Here is a 26,654-nt window from a genome sequence, read left to right on the forward strand (position 1 = left end):
ACAGAAACTTCCAGAGGCAGAAACAGTCGGGAATGGGAATGGAAATTCCCGTGGATAGAAATATCCATGGATGGAAATCCCTGGGGACACAAATCCTGGGATACAGAAACTTCCAGGGCCAGAACCGTTTGGGAATGGGAATGGAAATCCCTGGGGATAAAAACATCCACGGACAAAACCATCCATGGATGGAAGCCCCCGAGGCTGGAAATGCCTGGATACAGAAATATCCAAGGTCAGAAACTCTTGGGAATGAGAATCCCCACGGACAGAACCATCCACGGACAGACCCCTCGCAGGGATCATCCCACCCATCCCAATTCCCGCTGTGCCACATTCCCAAATCCCGCCACATTCCCAAATCCCCCTGCCACAATCCCCCCATTACGGACCAGCAGCGCGTCCATGGGGGAATTCCCCGGGGCTCCGCCGGCTCCCGGGATTTTTCCAGCATCCTATTCCAGAGCCGCGGCCACGCCGGCAGCCCCAATCCCTCCATCCCGGCACACATGTTCCCAATTATCCCAGGAAAAGCAGCTCGGCCGCGGCTCCCTTGAAAGGATCCCCCAGCAGAAAGGGAAAAAATTCCCTAAAAGCGGCCAGAAAAACCCCAACCGTCCTGGCGCCTTTTCCAGCAGGAAGTTTGGGAATGTTTGCAGCTGGAGCAGGCGCGAGCCGGCGGCCGCGCTGCCGCGGCTGGGGAAAAGCTCTTTTTCCCCGTTTTTTTTTCCCGGTCCCCCCCCCCCCCCCCTTGGTGGCTCCCAGCGCGGGTGGATTCCAGCTGGGATTGAAACGGGAATGAGCGCTGCTGGGGAGGCTCGTTTTCCAAGGAAAAGCCCGAGCGAGCCGGGAAAAATCCTAAAAATCCATCCCAGCCCCCCCGGAGCAGAAGGGGAAAAGCCGCAGGCTCAGCTCCTGGAATTAAACTCCGCCTAAAGCCGCTCCTAACTCCTTTAACCCCGAGCATTCCCATTTTTCCAACGGGACAAACCTCAGAAAAGCTGGATTTAGGGAAAAGGGGATTTCATTTTGGGGGGGGTGGGGGGGTGGTTCTTTCCCCCCCTCAACATCGGATCCTTCGGGAAAATCCCGATGCCGGGAATCCCATCCAAGATCTCCATCCTTTCCCAGCTCCCTCCCGCTCCCGGCAAAACTTTTCCAAAGAGCCGCATTAAGGTTTCTCCATGGGCTTTTCCAAGCGATTCCCGCTTTTTGGGGATCGGGCTGGGCACTCACCGGGCAGGAGGCAGAGGGAACAGGCCAGGAGAATCCCGCTGGGAAAGGCCATGGAATCGCCGGCTGCCCCAATGCCCGCTCCCGAGCATCGGCGGGAGGCAGGACTGGCAGCTCCTATCCCAAATCCCTTCCCTTATCCCAAGCTTTTCCCGGCTCCCTGACAGCGGGCGAGCATTGGGAGGGAGTGGGAGGGACGAGGGAAACTGGGAGGAGGGACAGCGGGAAAGATTGGGAATGGGAACAGCCTCCTCCGGCCGCGGCACCCTTTAGGGAGCGGCTTCCAGCCGGGAATTGCGACCGGGAATGCTGGCATGAGGTCCCGCAGGAAAGGCTGGGAATGGGGACGCCTTTGCCAGGGCCGTGCCACCCTTCAGGGAGCGGCTTCCAGCTGGGAATTGCGGCCTGGAATGCTGGGCCTCTCCCGGTGGGATCACACCTTGGTGGGGCTGCCTTCAAGGGGACACTGGTGGCACCGCCGGGACTGGCACCTCCACCGGGATGGTGCCGCCCCCAGCTCGGGGCCACCTCTGCTGGGTGTCACCGCTGCCCAGGTGTCACCTCCATGTGGCTGCCACCCCCAGCTCGGTGTCACCTCTCTTTGGGTGCCACCACTTCCCGGGTGCCACCTCCCTGCAGTGCCATCTCCACTCGGATGCCACTCCCAGCCAGGTGTCACCTCCTCTGGGTGCCACCTCTGCTTGGCTGTCACCCCCAGCTCGATGTCACCCCTGCCCAGGTGCCACCTCCTCTGGGTGTCACCGCTGATCTGGTGCCATCTCCACTTGGGTGCCACCTCCATGTGGCTGCCACCTCCATGTGGCTGCCACCTCCCTTTGGGTGCCACCTCCCTTTGGGTGCCACCTCTCTTTGGGTGTCACCTCTCTTTGGGTGTCACCTCCCTTTGGGTGCCACCTCTCTTTGGGTGTCACCCCCCGCCCGATGTCACCCCTGCCCAGGTGCCACCTCTGCTGGGAAACAAGGGGGAAAACCTGGGAGAGAGAGGGGAAAAACTGAGGGGGGGGGGGGGTGGAATTTGGGGGGAAAAGTGGGGAAAAAAAGGGGGAAAAACTGGGAAAAGAAGGGGGGAAAGATTGGGAAAAAAGGGAAAAATCTCAGAGAGAGGGGGGTGAAAATCTGGCAGAGTGGGAGGGAAAACTGGGAATGTTTCATCCCAGGGAGCGAGTTCAGCTGGATGCGGATCTGGGAATTACATAAGCCATTCCCAAAGGGAAGATCCCGTGTCTTCCCCAAATGAAAATCCTTGGATGACTCCTGAAAAACCCTGGATAAGGAGGAGGCTGCTCTGGCCGTGCCCTCCCAGCTGGAGCGTGGCTGAGCCCTGGATCCAGGAAAAGCCCCTGATTGCCTGGAAAAACCTACGGATAACGGGAATTAGTCATGGAATCATGGAATGCTTTGGGCTGGGAGCTCATCCCATTCCAATCCCTCTCCATGGGCAGGAATGGCACCCACAAATCCCTGGATCCCAAGGCCAGCTCCTCCAAATCCCACAGGATTTTGTGCTTCCACCTCACCCCTTCCCGGCCTTCCTTCCCGACATTTTGGGATCCGTTCCCAGGAAGTTTTCCCGTGTCCAGGCTCGGTTTTTCCAGGCTCCAGCTGCTCCCACGGCAGCTCCTTGATCCTGACCTTTGGGAGGCGTCCGGCCTTGGATGCAGCTGCCTCGGGAGTTTGGGAAGAGCGAGGCTGGAAACCAGGAATGTAAACACAGGGCAGGAATGACAACAATTCCCGAATTCCCAGATTTCAGCACAGGAAGAGCCGAGGGGGAGTGCAGGGATTTTATCCCGGTCTGGATGCTGCTCCCAGGGGGCTTTTCCAACTTTCCAGGGAAGGATGGATGCTCAGGAACACCAAAACCCACCCCAGACCTGGATTTGGGATTGGGATTTGTCCCTCTGGATACCAGGGAGCAGCTCCAAGCCGGAGCATGTGGATCCCTCATTCCCGATCCAGCGGCTCTGCTGAGCTCAGAGCTCTGGAGAATTGGTCCAAAAAAAAAGCTGGAATCAGAATTCCAGCCTCTCCCACACTGGCAGCTCTTAAAGGAAAACTCATTGAACACAAGGAATTTCGGGATGAGTTTTCCATGGAATTCACTCCCTCACGTGACACCACAGGTGCCACCAGTGGGACAAACATCCCCAGAATCCCACCTGGAATTCTCCATGGATCAGCCTGGATTGACTTTCCCCTGATGCAGAAAAATTCGGAGCTTTTCCAGCTAAATTCCTGCTCCGGAGGATCTGTGGGATGCCCCAAATCCCTGGAGCACCTGGGCCCACCTCCGACCCCTTTAATTAATGGCTCCTAATTAGCACTGGCAGTTTAATGAGCTCATTTGCATATGCAGCCACAGCTGCAGCTCCAAAGGGGCCCCAAAAACGGGGATGATCCCAAAAGATTCCTGGGAAAGGGATAGGGGGGGAGCGGCTGGGGAGGAGGGGCCCGGGGGAACCCCTGGGATGGATCCTGGGTTCTGCTTCCCAAAATGTTGGGATGGATCTTGGGATCTGCTCTTGGAATTCTGAGATGGATCTTGGGATCTGGCCCAAAATTCTGGGATGAGTTCTGGGATCTGCTGCCAAAATTCGGGGATGGATCCTGGGATTATCCTCCCAAAATTCTGGGATGGATCCCAAATTCAGCCACCCCCCGCAAATCTTCAGCGAGTTCTGGGATCAGCTCCCAAAATTCTGGGATGGATCTTGGAATCTGCCCCCAGAATTCTGGGATGGCTTCTGGCAGACAGGGGGTCCAAATTTTGGGAATACTGGCAGGGATGAGGGGCTCTGGGGGTCTCCCACCAGCTGCTCCTCCAGGGGCCCTTTCCAATCCCTGCTCCCACTCCTGGGAATCGTGGGAATCCTTGGCTCGCAGGGAGACACGGAGGCCACCTGGTGCCTCTGTCCCTGCTCCGTCACCCCACGGAAATTTGGGAATGCTCCTGGAGCGAGGGGAGAAGGAGCAGCCAGGCCAGAGGTGTCGGATTCCCCTTTAAAATTCCCGTTGGAGCCAAGTCCGAGCTCATCCATCAAACATCAGAGTCCAGGCATGGAAAACGCTCCTTCAATTCCCTGGGCTGGCTTCCCGCAGCCTGGGATTCCTGCCAGGAGCCCTTTTCCATGCCCGACTCCCACTGTTTTCCGAGCTGCCACCGGATCCCGCAGTTTCCAAACTCAGCTTTCCCGCGGCAGACGGGAATGGGGCAGCCGTAAATCCAGGCTCTGTTTCCATGGAATTCTGGATCCATCCCGGAGCCAGGCCAAGGAGGGATGGGGAACGAGCTTCCAGTGCAATTCCAGAGGCTCAGGTGGGATTCCTGCCAGATTCCTGCCCTCATTCCCGTTCCACTGGCCGCTGCTCCCTATGGGAGATTAATGATGGGATGGGAAAACTCTGGGAATTTCCTGGAAGCTCCCACAGCTCAGGGAGCCCATGGGATCCAAATGCTTGGGTTGGGAACGTCCCCTGTAACCCTGGATGTTGCCGCAGGGTTTTATCCCAAAATCCGTCCCACTTTTCCCTCAAATCCTTGAGCTTTATCCATCAGCATTGGAAAGAGAGAGGAATTCGGCAGGAGAAATCCAGGCATCGCCATAACTCCGAGTCCGTGGAGGATGTTGGGAGAATTCTGGGAAAATGTTGGATTTGGGGAATGGCGATGGAGCAGAGCCACCCCCATGGGGAGATTCCCACCTCGGCCCACCTGCATCCCATGGGAATGCTGTAACCACCTTGGATTTTCCCATTTATCCCTCATTTAAATCTCTCCTGCCTGGCTTTCCCAGGATCCCACAGGTTCCTCCTCTGCCATCCCTCGGCTTTCCCACTTCACAATAAATCCGGATGGGCAGAAAAGAAGGAAGCTGGGATAGGCACCAAAACTTATGGAATCCTGGAATGCTTTGGTGGGAAGGGACCTTAAACCCATCCCATTCCATGGGCAGGGACAATTCCCACCATTCCAGGCTGTTCCAAGCCTCAGCCAGCCTGGTCTCTTCCCTGGATCTCTTGCCTTGCTCCCTTCCCCCTCATCCTCTCCCAAGTTTTTCCCATCCTGTGGAATCCACACTTCATCCACGTCCCATTCCCAGGGATCCCCAATCCTGGTGCTCACCTGGGGATTGGAAGCCTCGGAGATGGGAGTTTCAGTTCCCATCTCTCTCAAGCCTTTGGAAGCGTTTTCCCATTGGGAAGAGCTTTTCCCCCAAATCCCCACTTCCCAGGCATCCCAAATCCTGGTGGTCTCCTGGGGATTGGAAGCCAAGACACCACTTGGAGATGGGAATTTCAGCTCCCACTTCCATTTCCTGGGCCTTTGGAAGTGATTTTCCACTGGGAAAAGCTTCTCCCCCTGATCCACAGATTCCATTCCCAGGGATTCCCAATCCTGGTGGTCACCTGGGGATTGGAAGCCGAGGGCAGCAGCACTTGGGAATTTCAGCTCCCAGCTCCCTCCCCCGAGCCTTTGGAAGTGCTTTCCCACCGGGAGGAGCTGCCTCATCCCGATCCCTTCTCCCGCCGGAATGTGCTCCACATTCACTTCATACTCGGAATGAGTAAAAGTGGCTCCGAATTCCCCTCCCTGCGAAAAGCGGGATCTTTTCCAGGGATAATGGGAAGCAGATGCCGGTGGCGGAGGGAAGCGGCAGCAGACGGAGCTGTTTGTTCCCGCTGCCGGCAGTTGGAAATGGAATCTTCTCCCTTTCAATGCCGGGATTCAGGTTGTCCGTGCGCTCCCGGCGCCAGGTATTGTTATTCCAGAGGAGCTTTCATCCAAAGGGATGAACGCCCGGCCCTGACTTCTCCATAAATTATCCGCTCTGGAATCCAAACATGCCGCTCCCGGTAATTGGCAGCTGCGGCGGCTCCGGGATATTCCAGGACACTCCGGGTGCTGTATCCATGGCATTCCCGTTCCTCTGCAATTGTGGGCAGAGCCAGGGATGTGCCGAATTTGGCCACGCGGCTCCGGCAGCAACGGGAATGTCCCGGAACTGGAATCCCTGGATGGGCCACGGTGGCAGCTCCGGGGGTTTTCCCTAAGGATCAGGTTTTGCCAAGGAGGATCGACCATCCGTAATTTCAGAGGGAATGCTGGTGCTGAGGAAAACCTGGAGCACCTGGAATGGTCCCACCTGTCCCTGGGGATTGGGATCATGGGGGCTACGGGAACTCCACGAAAGATTGGGATCACCACGTCCAGTGGAAAGATTGGGATTGTGTCTGAGAGAAAGACTGGGACAACCGTGTCCCATGGAAAGATTGGGAAAACTCTGTGTCATGGAAAGATTGGGATCACCATGTCCAACGGAAAGATTGGGATCACCACATCCGATGGCTGGGTGGGTCACGGTCAGTCCCTGCAGCGCTCCGGTGCTGACAGATCCCAGTCATTCCCAAACCTGGAGCATTCCCATCTTCCAGCCACTTTCCATCTCCCATCCATCTGGACACCCCTGGAGCCGGAGATTTGGGGCTGGAGCTGCATCCCTGGAGCGAATCCATCCTGGCCCTGCATCCCAGCTCCAGGATTTTCCAGGAATTCCGTGTCCCAGAGGCTTCTCCCTTGTCCCCGAGCCCATCCCGGTGCTGTGGGTTGGGTCTTCCCAAGATTTTCATCCAAGGAAGCGTTAAGCTCATTCTTGGAGCTCGGGAAGCCAAGGAATGAGGAGGGAGCTGAGGAAGCCTCTCCATCCTTGGATTTGGGATGGGCTGGATGAGATTTTTCCCAGGAGATTTCCCTGAGCCGGGTGAAGTCCGGTGCTGATCCCAATCCCTGGACGCGGCCGCTCCGCTCTTCCCGCATTCCCAGGCTCCAATTTCCCCTATGATTTAATTGCTCGCATCCAGCCCGGCAGCGCCAGGAAAGGAAATTCCGGGATAAGCGCAGGGATGGGATGAGGAAGGATGGAAAATTGTCCATGCGGTGATGGGGGGGAGAACGGGAACCCCCAAAGCGGATTTTGGGAATGGTTTTGTTCCTTATCCCGGCTCAAATCCCTGATCCTGAATTTCCATGGAATTCCACTCACCCCAAGGGATGCGCGCTCTCCTCGTGCCACGCGCGCGCTCCCGTCACATTCCCATTCCCAAGGATTTCCGCAGCGATTCCCTCCCGGCAGCGCCAGGAGAGGGAGCCCGAGCTGCTGCCGCCTCCAGGAATTCTCCGCTCCAAGGATTCTCCGCTCCACGAGGCCGCATCCAGCGGGATCCGCTCTTCCCATATCCTGGGACACGCCGCGGGTGGGGAATTCCCACTCCTGGCAGCCGGGACTCTGCTCCACAGCTCTGGGAGTGGGGCAGCCTGGGAATGGGATTGCCTGGGAATGGGGCAGCCGGGATCCAGTCCCGCTGGAGCATTCCCGCCGGCCTTCCCATGGGGATCGTCCTGGGCTGTGGGAGACACATTCCAGAGGGCACACGGACCAATCCAGACCTCTGGTGCTGCTGGGAATTCCGGGATCTCTGATGCTGTGAGGGATGCAGGGATGCTGCTGGGAATTCAGGGATGCTGCTGGGAATTCTGGGATCTCTGATGCTGTGAGGGATGCAGGGATGCTGCTGGGAATTCAGGGATGCTGCTGGGAATTCTGGGATCTCTGATGCTGAGAGGGATGCAGGGGTGCTGCTTGGAATTCAGGGATGGAGAAGCAGCTCCAGCTGGAGGAGGCCGGGACACAGCTCCCGGATCCCGGTGCCAGCAGGAGATCGGAACTCTGGGAACTCTTTCCGGGTGCGGAGCATCCCATTTGCTGGGATCTGCAGCGGGATCATGGATGTTCTCCGTGCAGGTCTCCAACAAAGCTCTCTCCAGGAAAGCAAATCCAGTTGGGATCCCAGCAAAGATTCCAAGCTGAACCCAAGGCACAAAATCCCTGGGATCTGTCACTGCCTTCGTTTGGATCCCAAACGGAATCAAATCCTCCCCAGTCTTCCCAAAGCCGGGCTTCGGGATTGCTGGGCTGTCCTGGTGGAGCCAGAATTTTTTGAGGAATTCCCTCAGGGAAGGGAATTATCCCATGTTTGGCAGGACCAGCAGTGCTGCAAATTCCCAAAAATTCCCCAAAATTCCCACCCCATCCAGAGCTGAGCCCCCAGCATTCCTGCTTTTGGATGAGGGGCTCCCCCAGCTTTCCCCACTCCCAGCCCCTTTCCCAGCATTTCCAGGCTCCTCCTGAGCCGCACTTGGGATTTGGGAGATGCTGGGATTTACCACAGCATGGAAAATCCGGATCCAGCCATCAGCAGCGCCAGATTCTCGGGATCCTCCCAGCTCCAGGCACCTTCCTACAGCTTTCCCATCCCATCCCTACCTTTTCCAGCTCTCCCAGTTCAGCTCCCAGCGAGTTTTTCCAAGTTAATTGGGGCTAATTGATTCCAGCGGCTCCAGGAGGCTCCGGGCGCTGCTGCTTCCACCTCTGGAATGAGGCAGCCGGCACACGGAGATCCTCCAAGGCTTTGGAAAAACTGGGATTCTCCTCTTCCAACTTATCCAGGCCTGGATATTCCCTGTCCTGAGCTCTGCTTCATTCCAGGCATCCTCTCGTTCCACACGGATCCTGCTGATCCAGCCCAGATCCCGGGAAAAGGGGTTTTTTTCAGGAGAAGGTCACAGCTGGGTGGGCCGGGATTTAGAGCTTGGCTGATGTCATTAATTCCCGTTAATTGCATTAACCTTTCCCACATTTTCCAGCCCAGCCCACGTGGTTTATCCTTAAAAACAGTCGATTTTCATGGAATATCTGGGATTTTTATTCCCCTCATTCTCAGATCCCTTGATTTTTTACAGGGAAGCGTGACCCTGGAATAAAACTCATCTTCCATCGGGTTCTTGGCTGAATAATCTCCTTAGGAAAAGGAAATCCTTGGTTTCTGGGCAGTGCTTTTCTTCCAGGAAAACTGGGAATGCCTTTGGAAGTGGCTTTGAAAGAAATAAAATTAACTGGGACAACACCTAATCCTGGAGAATTCCAGGCCTGGGCCGTATCCTGGTTTCATTCCCTGGAAACAAGGAGCTCAAAAGTTCTTTTTCCCCCCCTAAATATTTATTCCCTCATCTGCAATCCTGGGAATATTTCAGTATGGGAGAAAATTCCTGGATTTGGGGCGTGGAGGTGATGCAGGGATGGGTGCCAGGGGCGCGCCTCCATTGATTTCATTCCTATTAGAATTCCCTAAATTACCTGGAATTGATTTGGAATCGGTGCCACCAGGAGCGGGATTTCCTTGGTGGGGAGACGGGAATCGGGATGCAACTCCCCAGGATTTATTCCCTTGCTGGCAGCTCTTTGGGGCCTGGGTTTTGGGTTGTTTGGGAACACGAGGGGACATCGGCGTCCTAAATGACTCCGGGTGTCCCTTCCAGCTGGGCCTGGAGAACGGAGCTGCCAGCCCTGCCGGCGTCACCGTCGATAATAAAAACGGGGAAAACATCTCCTTTTCCGTGCGGATGGATCCTTCTGGATGCTGGGATATACAGGAATATCTGAATATCGGCGGATTAGATCGATTTCTGTGGAATATCCGTCCCCCTGGATCGCTGGAAGCGGCCGAGGCCGGCGCTGGGGCAGTGGAAGCGGCGCTGCCGTGGCAGGGGTGGGGTGGGATGGGCTTTAAGGTCCTTCCCAGCTCCGCATTCCAGGATTTTCTGGGAGCTATCGGGACATGTCACGACAGCGGAGAATCATCGCCGGCACCGCGCGTTCCTTTCTGGCGTTGCCGGCGGCAGAGCCGAGCCCTCCCCGTCCGGCCGCGCTGCGGGCCCGGGCTGCAAAGGGTTAAAGCGGCACCGGGACCGAACCGGGGCTGCAAAGGGTTAAAGCGGCACCGGGACCAAACCGGGGCTCGCAAAGGGTTAAAGCGGCCCGGGGGAGCGGCCCGGGGCTCGCAAAGGGTTAAGGCCGCGGGCCGGGCCGGGCCCCCCCGCGCGGGGCCGCTCCCCGGGGGCGGTGCGGGGCTGACATCACGGCCCCGCCGCGCCGAGCACCGGCCGAGCTGCGGGCAGCGCTCCCCGCTCGCCAGCGGGCACAGCCCGGCCTCCTCCTCCCTCTCCTCCGCCTCCTCCTCCTCCTTCTCCTCCTCCTCTTCTGCTTCTCCTTCTCCTTCTCCTCCTTCTCCTCCTTCTCCTCCTTCTCCTCCTTCTCCTCCTTCTCCTCCTTCTCCTTCTCCTTCTTTTCCGCTGCTCCGGTTCCAGCCCGCCCGCCGCCGCGCCAGCCGCATGACTGTCCCCAAGGTAAGGACCTGCCCTCCGCCGCCGCCGCCCCCACCCGGCCGCAGGTGCCGCGCAGCCCGGCCCGCCCCAGCCCTTCCCCGCTCCCGGCCGAGCCTCTCCCGCTTTTCCTCTCCCCGATTCCCGGGATTTGCTCGTGGCCGAGCCCCTCCCGCGGCCGCGGCCGCTCCGGCCCCGCAGCTCTGCTGCAGTTTTAACCCTTGGAGGGGGCGGCGGCGCGGGGGGAGCACCCGGGGGGGGAGTGGAGACCCCCTGACCCCAAATCGAGCGGCGCTGGGACCCCGAACCGCGCATCCCCCGGACCGCGCATCCCCCAAATCCCTCATCCCCCGGACCGCGCATCCCCCGAATCCCTCATCCCCCGAACTGCGCATCCCCCAAATCCCTCATCCCCCGGACCGCGCATCCCCCGGACCGAGCATCCCCCAAATCCCTCATCCCCCGGACCGCGCATCCCCCAAATCCCTCATCCCCCGAACTGCGCATCCCCCAAATCCCTCATCCCCCGGACCGAGCATCCCCCGGACCGAGCATCCCCCAAATCCCTCATCCCCCGGACCGAGCATCCTCCGGGACCCCTCCCTGAGTCGCTTTCCAGCTTCCCGGACCTCCACAGGTGGCTGGAATGGCTTGGAAAACCTCGGGAATGGCGCGGGGGAGATTTGGGATTAAGGAGCCGAACGGGGGGAGCTCGGTGGGAGGGGGCGCGGGGGGTGCGGAGCCCCCAAATCCATCCGGGAGCATTCCCGGCACGGCTCTCCCGGATTCCTGTGGAGCAGGGAAGGTTGGGAAAAGGAAACCTGGGAAAAGCCTGGGTGGGGTCACCAACCTTTGGGATCGCTGGGGGTTGGGAACAGGGATAAGGAGCCGGTGGAATCTGGAAATGGAAGATCCCTGTTCCAGTGCTCTTCCCATCCCGCGATCCCTCGGAGCTGATCCCGCTCTCCCATCCCGCGGCCGAGGTTGTGCCCCTGGAGCCATCCAGAGGCTCCGGATCCTGCTGGATTTGGTGACGTGGAGCAAAGGGGGCGATTCCAGACCCTGGAGCTGTGGGATTTGGGAGCAGAGAGCTCCAAGCCTGTCCTATCCCGAGGGTGTGGCATAGCCACGGCTCTGGGGGTCACCAGACATTGCAGGGAAGCAGCCTTGGGAAAGGTCATGGAGCAGGGAAGGGTCTGGAATGGCCTCAGTGGTATCTGGGAATGATGATCCCGGGAAGCCCTGGGATGTGACAGGGATTGGAACAGGCCAGGATATTGGGAATAAGACTGGCTTGGGGCACTCGGAGTGGGAGCCAACGGGACTGGAGCTGATCCATCTCCAGATCCTGGAATGGGATGTGGGAATGTCCAGATAACCCCATGCTGGTGGCTCCCAGGGAAATCAGGGAGAATCCCTCTTTTCCCCATCTTTTTCCTTAAGGAAAAACTTGTGGGATGTGACCAGTGCTGCCTTGGGGGTTGGGTATTCCCAGAATTCCCAATCTGTGCCAGCATCCTGGGAAAAGTGTGTTCCCAGCAATTCCAGAGAGGGATGGATGAGCAGGCCGGGATTGGGGTTATAAAAAACTGCAATTGGGATGAAATATTCCCAAATTCTCAGATATCCAGGGGCGTGGTTGGAAGCCAGGCTGGGAATTTGTAGCTCTCATTCCCAGGGTCTTTTTTGGAGCAGGAATGGATTTATCCAGGAAAAAGGCCCCAGGGAAAGCCCCTGCAGCAGGATGGGAATTCCCAGTTGATTTTCAGGGAAATCAAACAGAAAAGTTTTCCATCCTCTGTCCCAAAATTCCCTTGGTTAGATCCAAGCTCTCCCTCTGGATCTGATCTCCTGCAACCTGGATTGATGAAATCCAAAGAAATTCCAAGTGCAGATTCCTGACCTGGCACAGCATCGATTCCAGGGCTTTTCCAGGCAAAACTGGGACACAGATCCCAGTGCTCCGACATTCCCAGGATGTGGAGAGGGCAAAGGGAAGCGGCACAAGGAGCTGGGGGAGAGGAGAGGCTTTTCTGGGAAGTGTTTGCCTCTCGGGAGTTTCTCAGGAAAAGCTGCTCCAAAGCTGTTGGAATGGTGGGATTTGGGGATGGGAATTGTTCCCACAGCCAGGCAGGAAAAGGGGGAGCCCCAGGGAATTCCGGGATCTGCATCCTGCCCCAGCTCCTGGCCTTATCCGGGACAGGCATTTGGGATTCTCCTCCCACGCCGGGGCCGCTTCCCAGGCAGAGCTGCAAATCATGGATAGGCTTTTCCAAACGTTGTAAATATTCCCGAGCAATTCATCCTTGGAGGAAAATCCAGCTGAAAATCGGGAGCAGGGAACGAAAGCCAGGCAGAAGCATCCCGAGGCATGAGCTTTTCCCGGGATGTGGGGGCTGGGAAAAGCCTTGGAGGGGGGCTGGAATATCTGCTGGATCCATCCCTGTCCCAATCCACCTCCTCCCTTCCCACGGGAAGGAGCAGCCAGAGCCGCGGCTCGGCCCAGATCCCGCTCCTGGGGGAGTTTGGGAACAGGGAATTAAAAATAGGATGGAGCTGGATCCATGGGAATGCTGGGAGAGCCCACGCCTCACCCAGAATTCTGGGAGGGATCCTGGGATCTGCTCCCAAATTCTGGGAGGGATCCTGGGATCTGCCACCCAAATTCTGGGATGGATCCTGGGATCTGCTCCCCCAAAATGCTGCAGTGAGCTCTGGGAGCTGCCCAAATTCCCTGGAATCATGGCATGGATACCATGGCATGGCCACTCCAGCTTTTTTTCCCAGGGAAGATCTGTAGGAATCTGGGATAATTCATCCCTGCTGTGGAGTCCAGTTTGGTCTCTGTGCTTTGGGAAGGGAAACCATCCCAAATTTTGAGAATTCCTCCATGGAATTATCCTGGATAACTCTGCCGTGCCCTGGGAAGCAGCAGGTGCGGGAAGCTGATGGAAGCAGGATTTCAGGGAGAAGGGATGAGTCAGGATGGGGAACGGAAAGAGGGGAAAGAGATTCCTTTTGCCATGAAAATGGTACCGGGATTGTTGGGAATGTCCAAGTGGGAATGTCCAATGGGAATATCCAAGTGGGAATGTCTAAGTGGGAATTCTGCGGTCAGAGAGGGACCAGAGAATTCAACCTTGGGTTGGGGCAGGAGCCATTGGTTCTCCCAACTTCCATTCCAGAGGCTGCTCCCAAATCCCAGAATAAATCAGTGGGATCTGGGGCTGTGGGAATTTTGGGAAGGGGCTTTGAAATGAGTGGAATTTTCCCCGAAAAACGCTGTTGAAAGGAGGATTCCATGTGGGAATGATCCCACGGCTCCTCTGGCTTTAACTGGCAAAATCATGGAGCTGAAGGAACGGGAATGGCTCATCCTGGGAGCAGCAAGGAAATGGAGCCAACCCCAAATTCCAGAGAGGAAATTCCGACTATTCCCCATTGGGATCAAACCAGTGCTGCCCTAAGGAAGTTCTCCACAGCTGGGAGGTCGGAACGCCGGGATATTCCCGGTGGGAAGTCCCGGTGTCCTCTGCCGCCTTGGAAGGGCAGATTTAGTGGCCGCAGCAAATGCTGATCCATGGAAAAGCTGATACCGGATCAATCCATGGGAAGCTCGATGGAATCGCGGTGGTAGCAGGGAATTGGGAATTGGAGAACATGGATTGATTTCCTGGGAATGCAGGGGGAAAGCTTCTCCGGGGGGATGCTAAAAATGGATTTGATGGAGCAGCCTGGCCTTGAGAATTCCAGATATCCAAAGGGGCTCCAGGAGAGCTGGAGAGGGATGTGGGATAAGGGATGGAGGGATGGGCGCCAGGGAATGACTTCCCACTGGGAAAGGGGAGATTTAGATGGATATTGGGAAGGAATTCCTGGCTGGGCTGGAATTCCCAGAGAAGCTGTGGCTGCCCCTGGATCCCTGGCAGTGTCCAAGGCCAGGCTGGAGCAACCTGGGATAGTGATTGAGAGAATCCATGGAAAGTGGGAAGTGGGAATTTCCTGCCTCATTATCCCTTCCCTTCCCTTCCCTTCCCTTCCCTTCCCTTCCCTTCCCTTCCCTTCCCTTCCCTTCCCTTCCCTTCCCTTCCCTTCCCTTCCCTTCCCTTCCCTTCCCTTCCCTTCCCTTCCCTTCCCTTCCCTTCCCGCACCTTCCCTTCCCTTCCCTTCCCTTCCCTTCCCTTCCCTTCCCTTCCCTTCCCTTCCCTTCCCTTCCCTTCCCTTCCCTTCCCTTCCCTTCCCTTCCCTTCCCTTCCCTCATTCCCAAATTGTCCATAAAGCCTGGGAAAAGCCCAGGTGGGGTCACCAATCTTTGGGATCGCTGAGGGTTGGAAACGGGGCTGTGGAGCCATTGGAGCCTGGAAAGGGAAGATCCCTGTTCCAAGGAATATTCCCCTCATCCAAGGCAACTCCGGCCCTCAGCTTTTTAATGAGTTTTAATTGGGATTCCGTGGAATTAATTGGGATTCAATGGAATTAATTGGGGTCGTTAATGGGGCCTGGCGGGATCTGTAACTCACACCCAGCCGGGCAGGCCCATTCATTCCCACCCCCCCCCTTCCCGCTCCTTTCCATGGAATTTTATCCAATGATGAATAGTCCCATTCATCCCGCAGCTCTGAGGAGCCCAATCCCGGATTCCTATCTCCCGAGTCATTCCCTAAATCTGGCAGCGGAGGGGAGGGGGGGAAATCTCCGGATGGAGGCAGCTGCTCTGGTGCCCCCCAAATCCACAGATCCCAGAGTTCCCGGAGCCGTGCCAAGCGCCGCTCCCAGAAATCCCGCGCTCCTTTGTTCATGGCAGAGCCGCTGGCAAAGGCTGCGGATCTCCGGCTGGAATGGGGCCGGGAGCCTCCGGCAGCGCCGGGAAAAGCTCTGGGAGTGGAATTCCTGGAAGAGGCCGTGCCAGGGAAAGGCTGGAAGCGGGCAAGGTGTTGTTGGAGTGGAAAAATCGGGATAAATCGGGATAAATAGGGATCAACCCTCAGGATCTGAGCCCAGATTGGGGCGTGGCTGCAGGAAATGCGGTTTGATGGGAAATGTGGGAATTCTGGGAATGGTACCAGCCCCATCCCTGCATCCATGAGGTTTTCCAGCTGGTTGCTCCAAGCTCACCTAAAAGCCAAGGAATTTCAGGATCGGGAATTTCAGGAGCTGTGCCTGCCCTCCCTACGGATATGGAATCATTCCCATGGATGAGCCCCTGGCTCGCTCGCGCTCATTCCAATGGGAAAAGCGGCTTTTCCCCCTCTCTGACTTCCCAAAAACCCCCTCAAGCTGGGAGAAAGCCTGGAATATTCGTTCCCCTCAAGGAAACGTAATTCCGCACAGCTCAGCCCCATCCCGACAGGATTCCCACCTGGAATTTCCCCTCTGGGAATGGTGGCTTCTCCCAGCAGCACCTGCTGTGCAAATCCCAGCAAACTGGGCCTTCTGGAAAAATCCTCCTGTCCCAAAATGTTGGGAAGAGCCACACTCCAGCAAAATTCCCGGGAAGCTGCTGGGGACCGGGGTGGGGACAGGGATCGTTGTCATGGAATTAATTCCGGTTGGATTTGGGAATGGGAATGGCCTCAAAGGCTGAGCCACATCCCTGGAATGTCCAAGGAAAGCTTGGATGGGGCTCGGAGCAGCCTGGGATAGTGGGAAGTGTCCCTGCCCATGGAATAGGAAGGGATTTAAGGTCCCTTCCCACCCAAAGCATTCCAGGATTCCAGAATTCCATGGTTTCCATGGATGCCGGTTGGTAAACCTGAACCACTGGGATGCCGGATGTGGATCCTTGTGGAGCCCAGCCCCTGGAATTCCGCTGGGGGCTGGAGTGAATCCCAACATGCTCTGGGTCATGATCCCTGTTCCCCGGTTTTGGTAACTTCGCAGTTCGGGGTCGATCCCGGTTGGAAATCGGGACAGGCGGCAGCTCCCGTATCCAAAGGGTTTCCCTCTTTTCCAGGCTCCTGCAGCAGCCCCGATTCCCTGAGCTCCGTGTCCATCCCGGGGCATCCGGAGGCGCCGGAGCAGAGCAGGGCAGGTGAGGATTCCAAGGGACCCGGAGAGGGATGGGAACATTCCCGGGATGAGCTGCCGTGCCCAGGGTGGGAATCTCCCATCCGCAGCCTCTCCCATCCCGAATGTCTCTGCTGGGAGCTGGGAATGCGCTCCTGTGGCTGGAGGAGCATTTTTGATCCGTGCCTTTCCTCCCCGAATTTGACCTGTTATCCCAAAGAATCCCTGTGGATCAAATCCAGGGAACGCTCGGGAATGAGGGGGAAAGGAATGAATTACAGAAATGATCCAAAAGGCCTGGAAAAACTGATCAGGGATGAGCATTCCATGGCGGCTCATCCAGAGGGATCCCAGCTCCCGGTGGGATCACCCCGACCTCTGGAAAAGGGAATCGCTTGGGCCACTCTGGTGGGAAGAGCGGAGAGCCCCGATTCCAGAGACATCCAAGGAAAACCTGGGAAAAAAGCAGCATTGGAGGCACATCGCGGGGCAGGGGAGGGACATCACCGCCGCTGCTCCGGCAGCTCCTGGCTCTGCGCTGGAATAACAAGGAAAACAAGGATAACAGCAAGGAAAACAAGGAAAACAAGGAAAACAAGGAAAACAAGGCTCCCTTGCCTTTCTCCGGAGGGTTCCGCTCATCCCGGGAGCCGGAGCACAAGGAAAGGCTTGTCCAGGCTTGGATTCCCGAGGGTTGGGAAGGGGGGGTCGGTGCCTCCCGCATCCCGAGCCGGCCATCCCGTGACCTTCAGGCTCCTCCGGCGCTTCCCGGGAAACGGGAATGTGCAGCCTGGAATATTGACCGGATCCTGTTTGTTTTCCTTGCTCTTTTATTTCTGGATTTGGCCTTTCTTGTTCCGTCGCTTCTGCTGGAAAAGTTTCACCCCCGGCCGGGAGAAAGTTCCCGAGAAAAATCCTTGCGGTTTGGAAGGAGGCGGGATGGGAACAGAGCCGCTGGAGCTTCCTGTGGGATGCGGCACCGCAGGGTGCTGGTTGCCAGGAAGAGTTGGAATTTCGGAGGAGGAAAGGGAGAGCTGCTCCCTGGAGCGCTGGGCCCTGCTCTGGAAAAATCCCGGGATAAATAAATTCCCCTGGTTCGTGTCCCGTGCAAAGCTGGGGCTTGGGAAGGGATTTTTCCCAGGTTATCCCAGTGTTTCTGCTCCCGGTGGAGTTTTCCTGCAATTTTTTGATCCTCTCTCTCACCCAGCATCTCCTGAAGGAATTTTTTCTCCGTGGGATTCGTTTTCCCTGACAATTCCATCCCTTGAATTCCCACTTTAATGTGGCTTTTCCCACTTTTTCCGATCAAAAAGCTGACTTTGGGAAAGGTCGGATTGATGGGATCTTCCCACAGGAGGCTTTTCCTTGGGATAGACCCGCCCTGCTTATCCTGCTCCGAACTGCTGGAAAATCCCGGCTGGAAAATCCCGTCGGATTCAAGGATCTGTCATGGGATGTGAAATCATTCCCATGGATGAGCCCCTGGCTTGGTTCCGCTCATTCCAATGGGAAAAGTGACTTTTCCGCCTCTCTGAATTCCCTAAAACCCCCTCGAGTTGGGAAAGAGCCTGGAATGTTCTTTTTCCTCAAGGAAATGCAATTCCAAGGAGCTGGAGGAGGGAAAATCCCGGGGGTGGTGCCCCGGGGCAGCTCTGGGGGCTGGGAATTCTTTGTGCTCCATCCAGAGCTTCCCGGGGTGGGAAGGACTCAGCAAACAGAGTGGGAGGAAAACTGGGCTCCTTTCCGGAATTTCTTCCAGAGGGGGAATTTTGGGATTGTTCCCGGCACGTGGGGTCTGGGAAAGCTTGGATTTCCTCCTCCAGGAGTTTTCCTGGAGGGAAAAGGATCCAAACTCGGCTCCCTGAGGGTGCCAGGGATGATTTCTGCCCCTTTCCAAGCATTCCATGATATCTGTGGGAATTCGGGAAGCAGCTCCATGGGTCGGGAGGGATGAGGATTCCTGGGAAGAGCTCAGCTCCGTCCGCCCTCACTTGGAGCTTTCTCCCAAGGTTTGGGGAGAGGAGAGGCCATTCCCAGGATTTCTAGGAAGTGGAAATCCTTGGAAAGTCCAACTTCAGAGAAATCCCAGGCAATTCCAGGCTGGGAGAACCTCTGGGAATGTTCATCCAGCTTTGTGTTCATGGAATGAATCCCGAATATTTGGGCGGCCAATCTCCTGCTCTTTCCAAGCTGGAAAAACATGGATATCTCCTCCCTCTTCTTGTCCATATGGAAAAGTGGCTTTTCCCAAACCCCATCCATCCATCCATTCCCAAACCCCATCCATCCATTCCCGCTGTCCCAGGCTGCTCCGAGCCATCCTTGGACATTCCAGGGATCCAGGGGCAGCCACGGCTGCTCCGGGAATTCCAGCCCAGCCCCTCCCCACCCTCCCAGCCAGGAATCCCTTCCCGATATCCCTGCTAAGGGAGCAGCTCGGCAGGAACCGGGATTGCTGGGATAACCAGAAAATCCCGGAATGCTTCGGGCTGGCATCTCCAAGCCGATCGCATTCCATGGGCAGGGACATTCCCGCTGTCCCAGGCTGCTCCGAATCCAAGTGAGGGAAACTCTTCCAGCTGCCCCCTCCCTGAATCCCAACCGAACCCAGATGGATTTGAAGGAATAACGAGGCCGGAGATGTCCCACTTCCCACATTCCATGGATTCCATGGATTCCGTCGCTATCCCAGGCTGCTCCAAGCCCCGTCCAACCTCACCTGGAACATTCCAGGGATCCAGGGGCAGCCACAGCTGCTCTGGGAATTCCTGCCCAGCCCCTCCTCCGCTTTCCTAGGGAGCAATTCCTTCCCAATATGCCATAATCCCACCTTTTCTTACCACAAATCCATGATTTTTATGGAATTACCTCATCCTCTCGAAGAGCTTGAGCTGCCACGTGGAATTATCCCAACCCTGGGAGGAGCAGACGGGCTCGGAGCCACCAAAAATTCCCTGCTGGGGGTCGGACCGAGGCCCTCGGGAACAGCAGGAAGGGAGCGGGGGTTTTCCCTGGAATTCCCGGGATTGTGAATGGAATGTTTTCCTTTCCCTCTCTGCACAGAGCTCTGGGCGAGTCCATGAGGGACCTGCACAAGTCTGAGGTGCTCGGGAGCAAGCGCGGCCTGGTGAGTGTCCCGAGCTGGGAATTCCCACACAGCCGGGACTAAATCCATGGAAAACACATCCCGAGCCAGCCCGGAGCCCCCGGCAGGGGCCGGCTCCGCTCTGGAGATCCCTTGGAACGAAGGGAATTCGCGTCATTCCCACCGCTCATCCCGCGCTGCTTTGGGTTGGCCATCGGGGGGGCCGAGGCGTCCATCCCGCGGTGAGGCTGGATCGGGAATTCTGGCCCCGTGGTGGGGATGGATCAGGAATTCCAGCCCCACAGTGAGGCTGGATTGGGAATTCCAGCCCCGCAGGGAGGTTGGATTGGGAATTCCGGCCCCACGGTGAGGCTGGATTGAGAATTCCAGCCTGTGGTGAGGTTGGATTGGGAATTCTGGCCCTCTGGCCAGGCTGGATTAGGAATTCCGGCCCCGCAGTGAGGTTGGATTGGGAATTCCAGCCTGTGGTGAGGATGGATTGGGAATTCCAACCCCATGGCCAGGCTGGATTGGGAATTCCAGCCCACGGTGAGGATGGATCGGGAATTCCAGCCTGTGGTGAGGCTGGATCGGGAATTCCGGTCTGTGGTGAGGTTGGATCCGGAATTCCAGCCCTGCAGCCAGGCTGGATTGGGAATTCCAGTCTGTGGTGAGGATGGATTGGGAATTCCGGCCCCGCAGTGAGGTTGGATTGGGAATTCCAGCCTGTGGTGAGGATGAATCCGGAATTCCAGCCCTGTGGTGAGGTTGGATTGGGAATTCCAGCCTATGGTGAGGATGGATCGGGAATTCCAGCCTATGGTGAGGTTGGATTGGGAATTCCAGCCTGTTGTGAGGTTGGATCAGGAATTCTGGCCCTCTGGCCAGGCTGGATCAGGAATTCCAGCCTGCGGTGAGGATGGATCGGGAATTCCGGCCCCGTGGTGAGGTTGGATTGGGAATTCTGGCCCCGCAGTGAGGTTGGATCGGGAATTCCGGCCCCACTGCCAGGCTGGATCAGGAATTCCAGCCAGCTCCCGCTCCTGAGTTCTCCCCTCCCAATGGGAAGGATCCCTGGATTGGGATGCGGCTGCGGCTTTGCCGTCGCGTTCTGAGCCTTCCCAGCTGGATTTCAGCTCTGGATCTCAATCCCAAACCATCTCCTGCCTCCAGCTGGGCGGGATCTGGGATCAGCCCAAATCCATTCCCAAATGGACCAAATTCTCTGGGATTTGTTCCTTGAGGCTCCCAAACCCCCAGTCCTGATGCTCCCAAGGTGCAGATTCCCTGCAGAATCCGCCGGGAATTTGGGATCACGGCTCCATCCCAGGAATCCCCCCAGGAATGTGGCCCGGCAGCGAGGCTGGGAGGGATTTTTCACTCCAAAAAATCCCAAAATTCATATTTGTTCCCTGTTTTCTGCACCAGGGAACCGCGGGATCTCCGTGGGCTGGGATTGGGCAGCTCCAGCTCCTCCCCAGCGATTCCAGATCCTTGATTTTCCTCTGGAAAAGCGGCTCCCATTTGTGCCCAGTTCACGAGCGATTGATGCTTGGAATGTCAAACTCCGGCGTTCCTGACCTTTCCCATGGAAAAGAACTTCCAGAGGCTCCCAGGGATGCGCAGGATGCCCACGGGGCTGCGATTGGCTTGGATTTGGGATTTCTCCCTCCAAAACTCAGCCTTGATTTGATCTGGAAAATCCCAGGCATGGAATCCTTGTCGCAAGCTCTGAGGGAGGCAGGAAAATCGGGAATAATGGGATTTTGGAAAGCCTCAAAGCCCCCTTCTGAAAAGCCTGGAATTTTCAGCGTTGGATTTCCTTTTCCCAACGTGGTTTTCCAGGCAAATCCCTCTTTTTTTGTTTCCCGCCACTCAAGCGAATCCACGAACAGCCAATCCCGAGGAAGGAGCCCTTTTTTCCCATGAAAAATCCATGGCAGATGGGATTTTTCCCAAAAGCGGGAAGGGCCCAATTCCAAGGAAAAAAAACACCAAAAAGATTGAGGGGCGGGAATTCTTCCTCCCAGAAATTCCAGGGGTTTTTTTGTTCTCCGTGAGCTCCGACACTCGGGGCGGATTAACGGGAGCTATATTTAGGATATCCAGTTTTTTTCGGGATTAGGGCCGGGGCTCTGCCGTGTCCGGAGCTCCTTTCCCGAACTTTCCCTTGCTCCCGCTGTTTCCAAGACTCCCGAGGGATGAAAGGATCCTTTGAAAAGCCAAACCCACAGAGCCGAGAGCCGCTCCCGGGAAAGGCCGTGGCTGCCAGGAAAGCGGGAAAGCGTCCAAGCACGGCCGGGGGCTGCTCCTGGGATCTCTTCCCGGTTTTCCAGCATTGCTGTTCCCAAGGAATGAGGGCAGAGCTGCTGGGGGTCCTTCTCCCGGTTTTCCAGGCAGGGACATTCCCAGGGAATGAGGGCAGAGCTGCTGGGGGTCCTTTCCCAGTTTTCTGGGCAGGAATATTCCCAAGGAATGAGGGCAGAGCTGCTGGAATTTTGCTTTTCCCAGTTTTCCAGGCATTGCTGTTCCCAGGGAATGAGGGCAGAGCTGCTGGAATTTTGCTTTTCCCAGTTTTCCAGGCATTGCTGTTCCCAGGGAATGAGGGCTGAGCTGCTGGAATTTTGCTTTTCCTGGTTTTCCAGGAATTGCTGTTCCCAGGGAATGAGGGCAGAGCTGCTGGAATTTTGCTTTTCCTGGTTTTCCAGGAATTGCTGTTCCCAGGGAATGAGGGCAGAGCTGGCAGTTTGCTCCGGAGTCCCGGATTCCCTCCCCCCATTCCTGTTATCCGTGTCTTTGTTCCCGAGTAACGGATGCTCAGAGAGAGGAAAAAAATCGAGATAAAAACCGAGAGGTTCTGAGGCAACGAAATTCAGGAAAAATTGGGTCAAATCATTGGGAAAGACCAAGGAAAGTGGGAAAAATATCCCAGGGGTTTGGAATGCTGCCAAGTTGCTGGAAGGCAGTGGAAAGAGAGTTTAAATTCCAGCGGAAAACAGGGAATTCCATGTTTTCCTGAGGTTTTGGGAAGGGTTTTGTCCCCTTGGCCGGGTCACGTCCAAAGCTTCCATGGGAAGTTCCCATTCCCAAAGCATTCCCGCCGGAGGAAGCTCCTGGCCAGTCCCGGTGTGGGGCTGCAGCTGCTCCCGTTCCCACCTTTTCCTCTCGCGCTTTGTCTCATTCCGTCGGGAAAGGGGCTCCGTTCCTTCCCGCTGGGAATGTCAGCCCTGCCTGGAATGCTGCCGGTGCCGGAGTGGGATCCATCCCGCTGGAGAATCTCAAATCCATTGTCTCCGTCCAGGAAATCCATTGTTTTTCCAGCCCTGAATTCCAGGGATTCAAGAGCCTGGATGTGTGGAGGGGAAAGAAAGGAAAGAAAGGAAAGAAAGGAAAGAAAGGAAAGAAAGGAAAGAAAGAAAGAAATTCCAAACCTTTTTCCTGCTTGGAATTCTCGCCTGGATTGTAAAAACTTTGGGATTTCCATCCTCTCACCCGGCAAATTGGATTCTTTTCCCACAATTTTCCGCCGTAAATCCCAGAATCCTGGAATGCTTTGGATGGAAAGAGACCTTAAAGCCCATCCTGGGATTTCCGTGGGCACTTCCTACTATTCCGGGCTGCTACAAGTCCCATCCGAGCTCGCATATTCCAAGGATTTGGCAGCCACAGCTTCTCTGTGCCGATGGAAAGTGGTGCTTGGGAATGCGGGAATCTTCCTGGGAAAAATTCCCGAGTTTGCAGCGTCCCCCTCGGGATGCTGGAATTCCATTGGCTTTGCTCCCTGGTGTCCCTGGGGGGGCTTTGGCCACATCCTCTGGAAGCGGCTGCAGGGCGGGAAAATCTTTCCATGTGGGAGCCCTGGGATCCCTTTCCTTGGGATTTTTGGTTTGCCGGGATCACCCGGTGGATCCTTGGGATGCCTTTTCCACCAGGATCAGGTGATGGATCCTTAGGAAGCCTGAGCTTCCAGGATCAGGCGATGGATCCATGGGATCCCTGATTCTTCAGGATCATCTTGTGGATCCTTGGGATCCCTCATCCACCCGGATCAGGCAATGGATCCTTGGGATCCCGGATTCTTCAGGATCATCTCATGGATCCTTGGGATCCCTCATCCACCAGGATCAGCTGGTGGATCCTTAGGATACCAGAGCTTTCAGGATCTGCTGGTGGATCCTTGGGATCCCCGCTGGCTCCTGTGCTGCTCCGTGTGACAAATGAACATGGAATATTCCCGCTTCCCGACGCTCCCTCAGCGCTCCCATCCCGCTCCAATTCCCGCTCTCCCGCCATCCAGGTCAATCCATTTCCAAGCCGGCACATTCCAAGCCCTAATTCCATTGTCGTGTGCAGCCAGCGCAGCCCAGCTGAGCATTCCCGCTCCAAAGGGGAGCGGCTGGAATTCTGCAGTGGCACCGAGGCTTTCAGAGCTTCTGGGAGCTGCTCCTCGCTCCAGGGGGATCCCTTAGATTTTCCAGGAATGTTCCGGGTGGATCGGGGCCATCCCAACATTTCTGTATCCCGCCAGGTTGAAATAGGAATGGGAGAGCAAGCAGGAATCGGTTTTTTGGGAATGCTGAGCCATCTTTCCAAGCCTTTTGGGAGCCATTCCAGCACTGGGGGGCTGCTTAAATCCATCCGGAATGTTCCTGTTGGAATGGGGCCATCCCAACCCTTCCAGCAGCTAAAGACGGGAGAGCGGCCGGGCACGCGGCGTTTCCGTGGGAACGCTGATCCCTGCGCTTCCCCGCAGATGTCATGGCGGCCGCAGTACCGCAGCTCCAAGTTCCGGAATGTTTACGGGAAGGCGGCGAGCCGGGAGCACTGCTTCGACGGCGTTCCCATCACCAAGAACGTCCACGACAACCATTTCTGCGCCGTCAACGCGCGCTTCCTCGCCATCGTCACCGAGAGCGCCGGCGGCGGCTCCTTCCTCGTCATCCCGCTGGAGCAGGTGAGATTCCGGATGGGAATTCCCGCTCGGAACCATCCCACGGTGTCCCAGTCCCTGCTGGTATTCCTGGGGTTTCCTTGGGGCTTCTGGGAATGGGAATTCCTGCCCAGAGCCATCCCACAGTGTCCCAGTCCCTGCTGGTATTCCTGGGGCTTCCTTGGAGCATCTGGGAATGGGATTTCCTGGCTGGAGCCATCCCACGGTGTCCCACTCCCTGCTGGTATTCCTGGGGTTTCCTCGACATCCCATGAGAGATTTAGGAAGGGAATTCCCAGCTGGAGCCATCCCAAAGTGTCCCAGTCCCTGCTGCTTTTCCCGGGATTTTCTGTGGGGTGAATTGGTGAATTGGAGTTTTTTAGGAATTCTGGATTTGGGATAGGGCAGGGATGGATTTGGGATAGGATGGGGCGGGATTTGGGATGGCAAAGGGCTGGATTTGGGATGGGATAAGGATGGGATTTGGGATAGGACGGGGCGGGATTTGGGATGGGGCAGGGATGGATTTGGGATGGGACAGGGCGGGATTGGGGTGAATTGGGGTTTTTTAGGAAGAATTTAAGCATCCCATAAAAGCATTTTTGGAATCTCTCGGGGAGTTTTTCCGGCATTTCGGACAGCGGGAATGTCTCCGCCCAGTCCCATCCCGGTGCCGCTCGGATCCCGGAATTCCGAGGACGTGGCTCCTTGTTGGAGCCTCTCATCCCTTTAGCTGGGCTTTCCATGAGCCAAGGGAACGGCTGGAGCCCTTTGGGATTTCAGGTTGGATATTTGGGAAAAATTCCTCATCCAGAGGGTGCTCGGGCACTGGAACAGCTCCTTTCCATGGGAAAAGCGGGATTGATCCCACTCATCCTTGATCCTGCCAGGATCTTCCTCCTTCTCCCGTTGTGCTTTTCCTTTTCCATCTCCATCCAAGATTCCCTTTGGCCTTTCCCAGGAATTCCCCCGGGATCTGCTCCATCTCAAGTTGAAATTCCCGTCAGTCCGGCGGCGGCGGCGACCTTGAGCCTGGAATTTACCTTGGATAGGGAAGGGGGAGGGTTTTGGCAGGAAGAGAATCCGTTAAAATCGGATCAAAGGAATTTTTCCAAGGAGGGAGGTGAGGCCCTGGCACAGATTCCCAGAGAATCCGTGCCTCCCCCATCCTTGGAATGTTCAAGGCCAGCTTGGAGCAAGCTGGGCCATCGGAATGGGATAAAATCCCTTCCCACCCGAATCCCAGGATTCTGGGATTCTTGGATTCTTTGCTTCGCTCCCAAAATTTGGGCACTGCCCTGGGATTCTCCTGCATTCCCAGCTGGAATGCACATCCCACCCTGGGCACCTGAAGGAGCTCCCAGGCTCATTCCCAGGAGGAATTTTGCCCTGGAAGAGCCGCATTCCCACGGAAGAGTGGCATTCCCTTCCCTACGAATGCACCGATCCCACATTCCATGAAGACACTCCACACATGGAGCGTCTCCCGTTCTCCCGGACACCAAATCCAGGGCCAAACCCAATTCCCAAATTCCCAAATCCCCAAATTCCAGCTGGGAAGGGAAGCTGGGAGAATGGAGGAGCTCTCCCCGTTTCTCCCCATCCCATCATTCCTTTCCCTGTGCAGCATTCCCGCCTCTCCCGAATTCCTCTTTCATTCTGGGAGCTGCTCCAGATGGAAGGAATTCGAAGGAATTCCAATCAGGATTTAATTGCCGAGCACAGCTTGAGCCTCATTAATATTCCCAGAAAAAAATCCCCGGCAGCTTTGTCTGAGCACCCGGAGCGCTCTGGCTCCATCCCCATCCCTGCTCCTTCCGCACCCTCTGCATCCCGAATCCTGCGGAACGACCCCAAATTCCCAGCAAATCCCCATTTTCCCTGGCAAAATCCCGGCGGGATAAAAGCCGGGATGCCCTTTGCCACCTGTTCCAAAGGGATCCTTGGAAATCCTGGCATAGCCGGCCCATCAATCCCGGCTGGAGTGGCCCTGGATGCTCCGTGGCGAGAGGAGTTAATAAATTCCAGGGGGTTTTTATCTGGAGCCTGATTAGCTCATTAAGGAGAAACTCATTTTCCTTGGAATTCAGCAGCTCACGAATTAATTGGGATCCATAATTAGCAGCTAATGGAGGTAACCCGGATACCGGGCGCCGCTCCGT

The 26,654-nt window shown here is 56.5% G+C and overlaps 2 protein-coding genes across 3 annotated transcripts in view; one reads left to right on the top strand and one right to left on the bottom strand.

The window, feature by feature from the left end:
* ITGA11 (integrin subunit alpha 11) overlaps positions 1 to 1,288 on the bottom strand; it is a gene marked incomplete at both ends in the record, with an annotated part of 40,166 nt that extends 38,878 nt beyond the window's left edge. For both annotated transcript variants that reach the window (XM_082291092.1, XM_082291091.1), the window contains one exon: positions 1,237 to 1,288. In XM_082291092.1, coding sequence (XP_082147218.1) covers positions 1,237 to 1,288 — 52 coding nt within the window. The remainder of the gene's footprint in view (positions 1 to 1,236) is intronic.
* A 9,088-nt stretch (positions 1,289 to 10,376) lies between these two features.
* Positions 10,377 to 26,654, top strand: part of CORO2B (coronin 2B) — a 29,902-nt gene continuing 13,624 nt past the window's right edge. The window contains exons 1-2 of the mRNA XM_082291030.1: positions 10,377 to 10,495; positions 24,316 to 24,516. Of these exons, the coding sequence (XP_082147156.1) occupies positions 10,481 to 10,495; positions 24,316 to 24,516 (216 nt within the window). The 5' untranslated portion in view covers positions 10,377 to 10,480. The remainder of the gene's footprint in view (positions 10,496 to 24,315; positions 24,517 to 26,654) is intronic.

This window comes from Coloeus monedula (assembly GCF_965178545.1).
Source record: "Coloeus monedula genome assembly, chromosome: 14".
Classification (NCBI taxonomy): domain Eukaryota; kingdom Metazoa; phylum Chordata; class Aves; order Passeriformes; family Corvidae; genus Coloeus; species Coloeus monedula.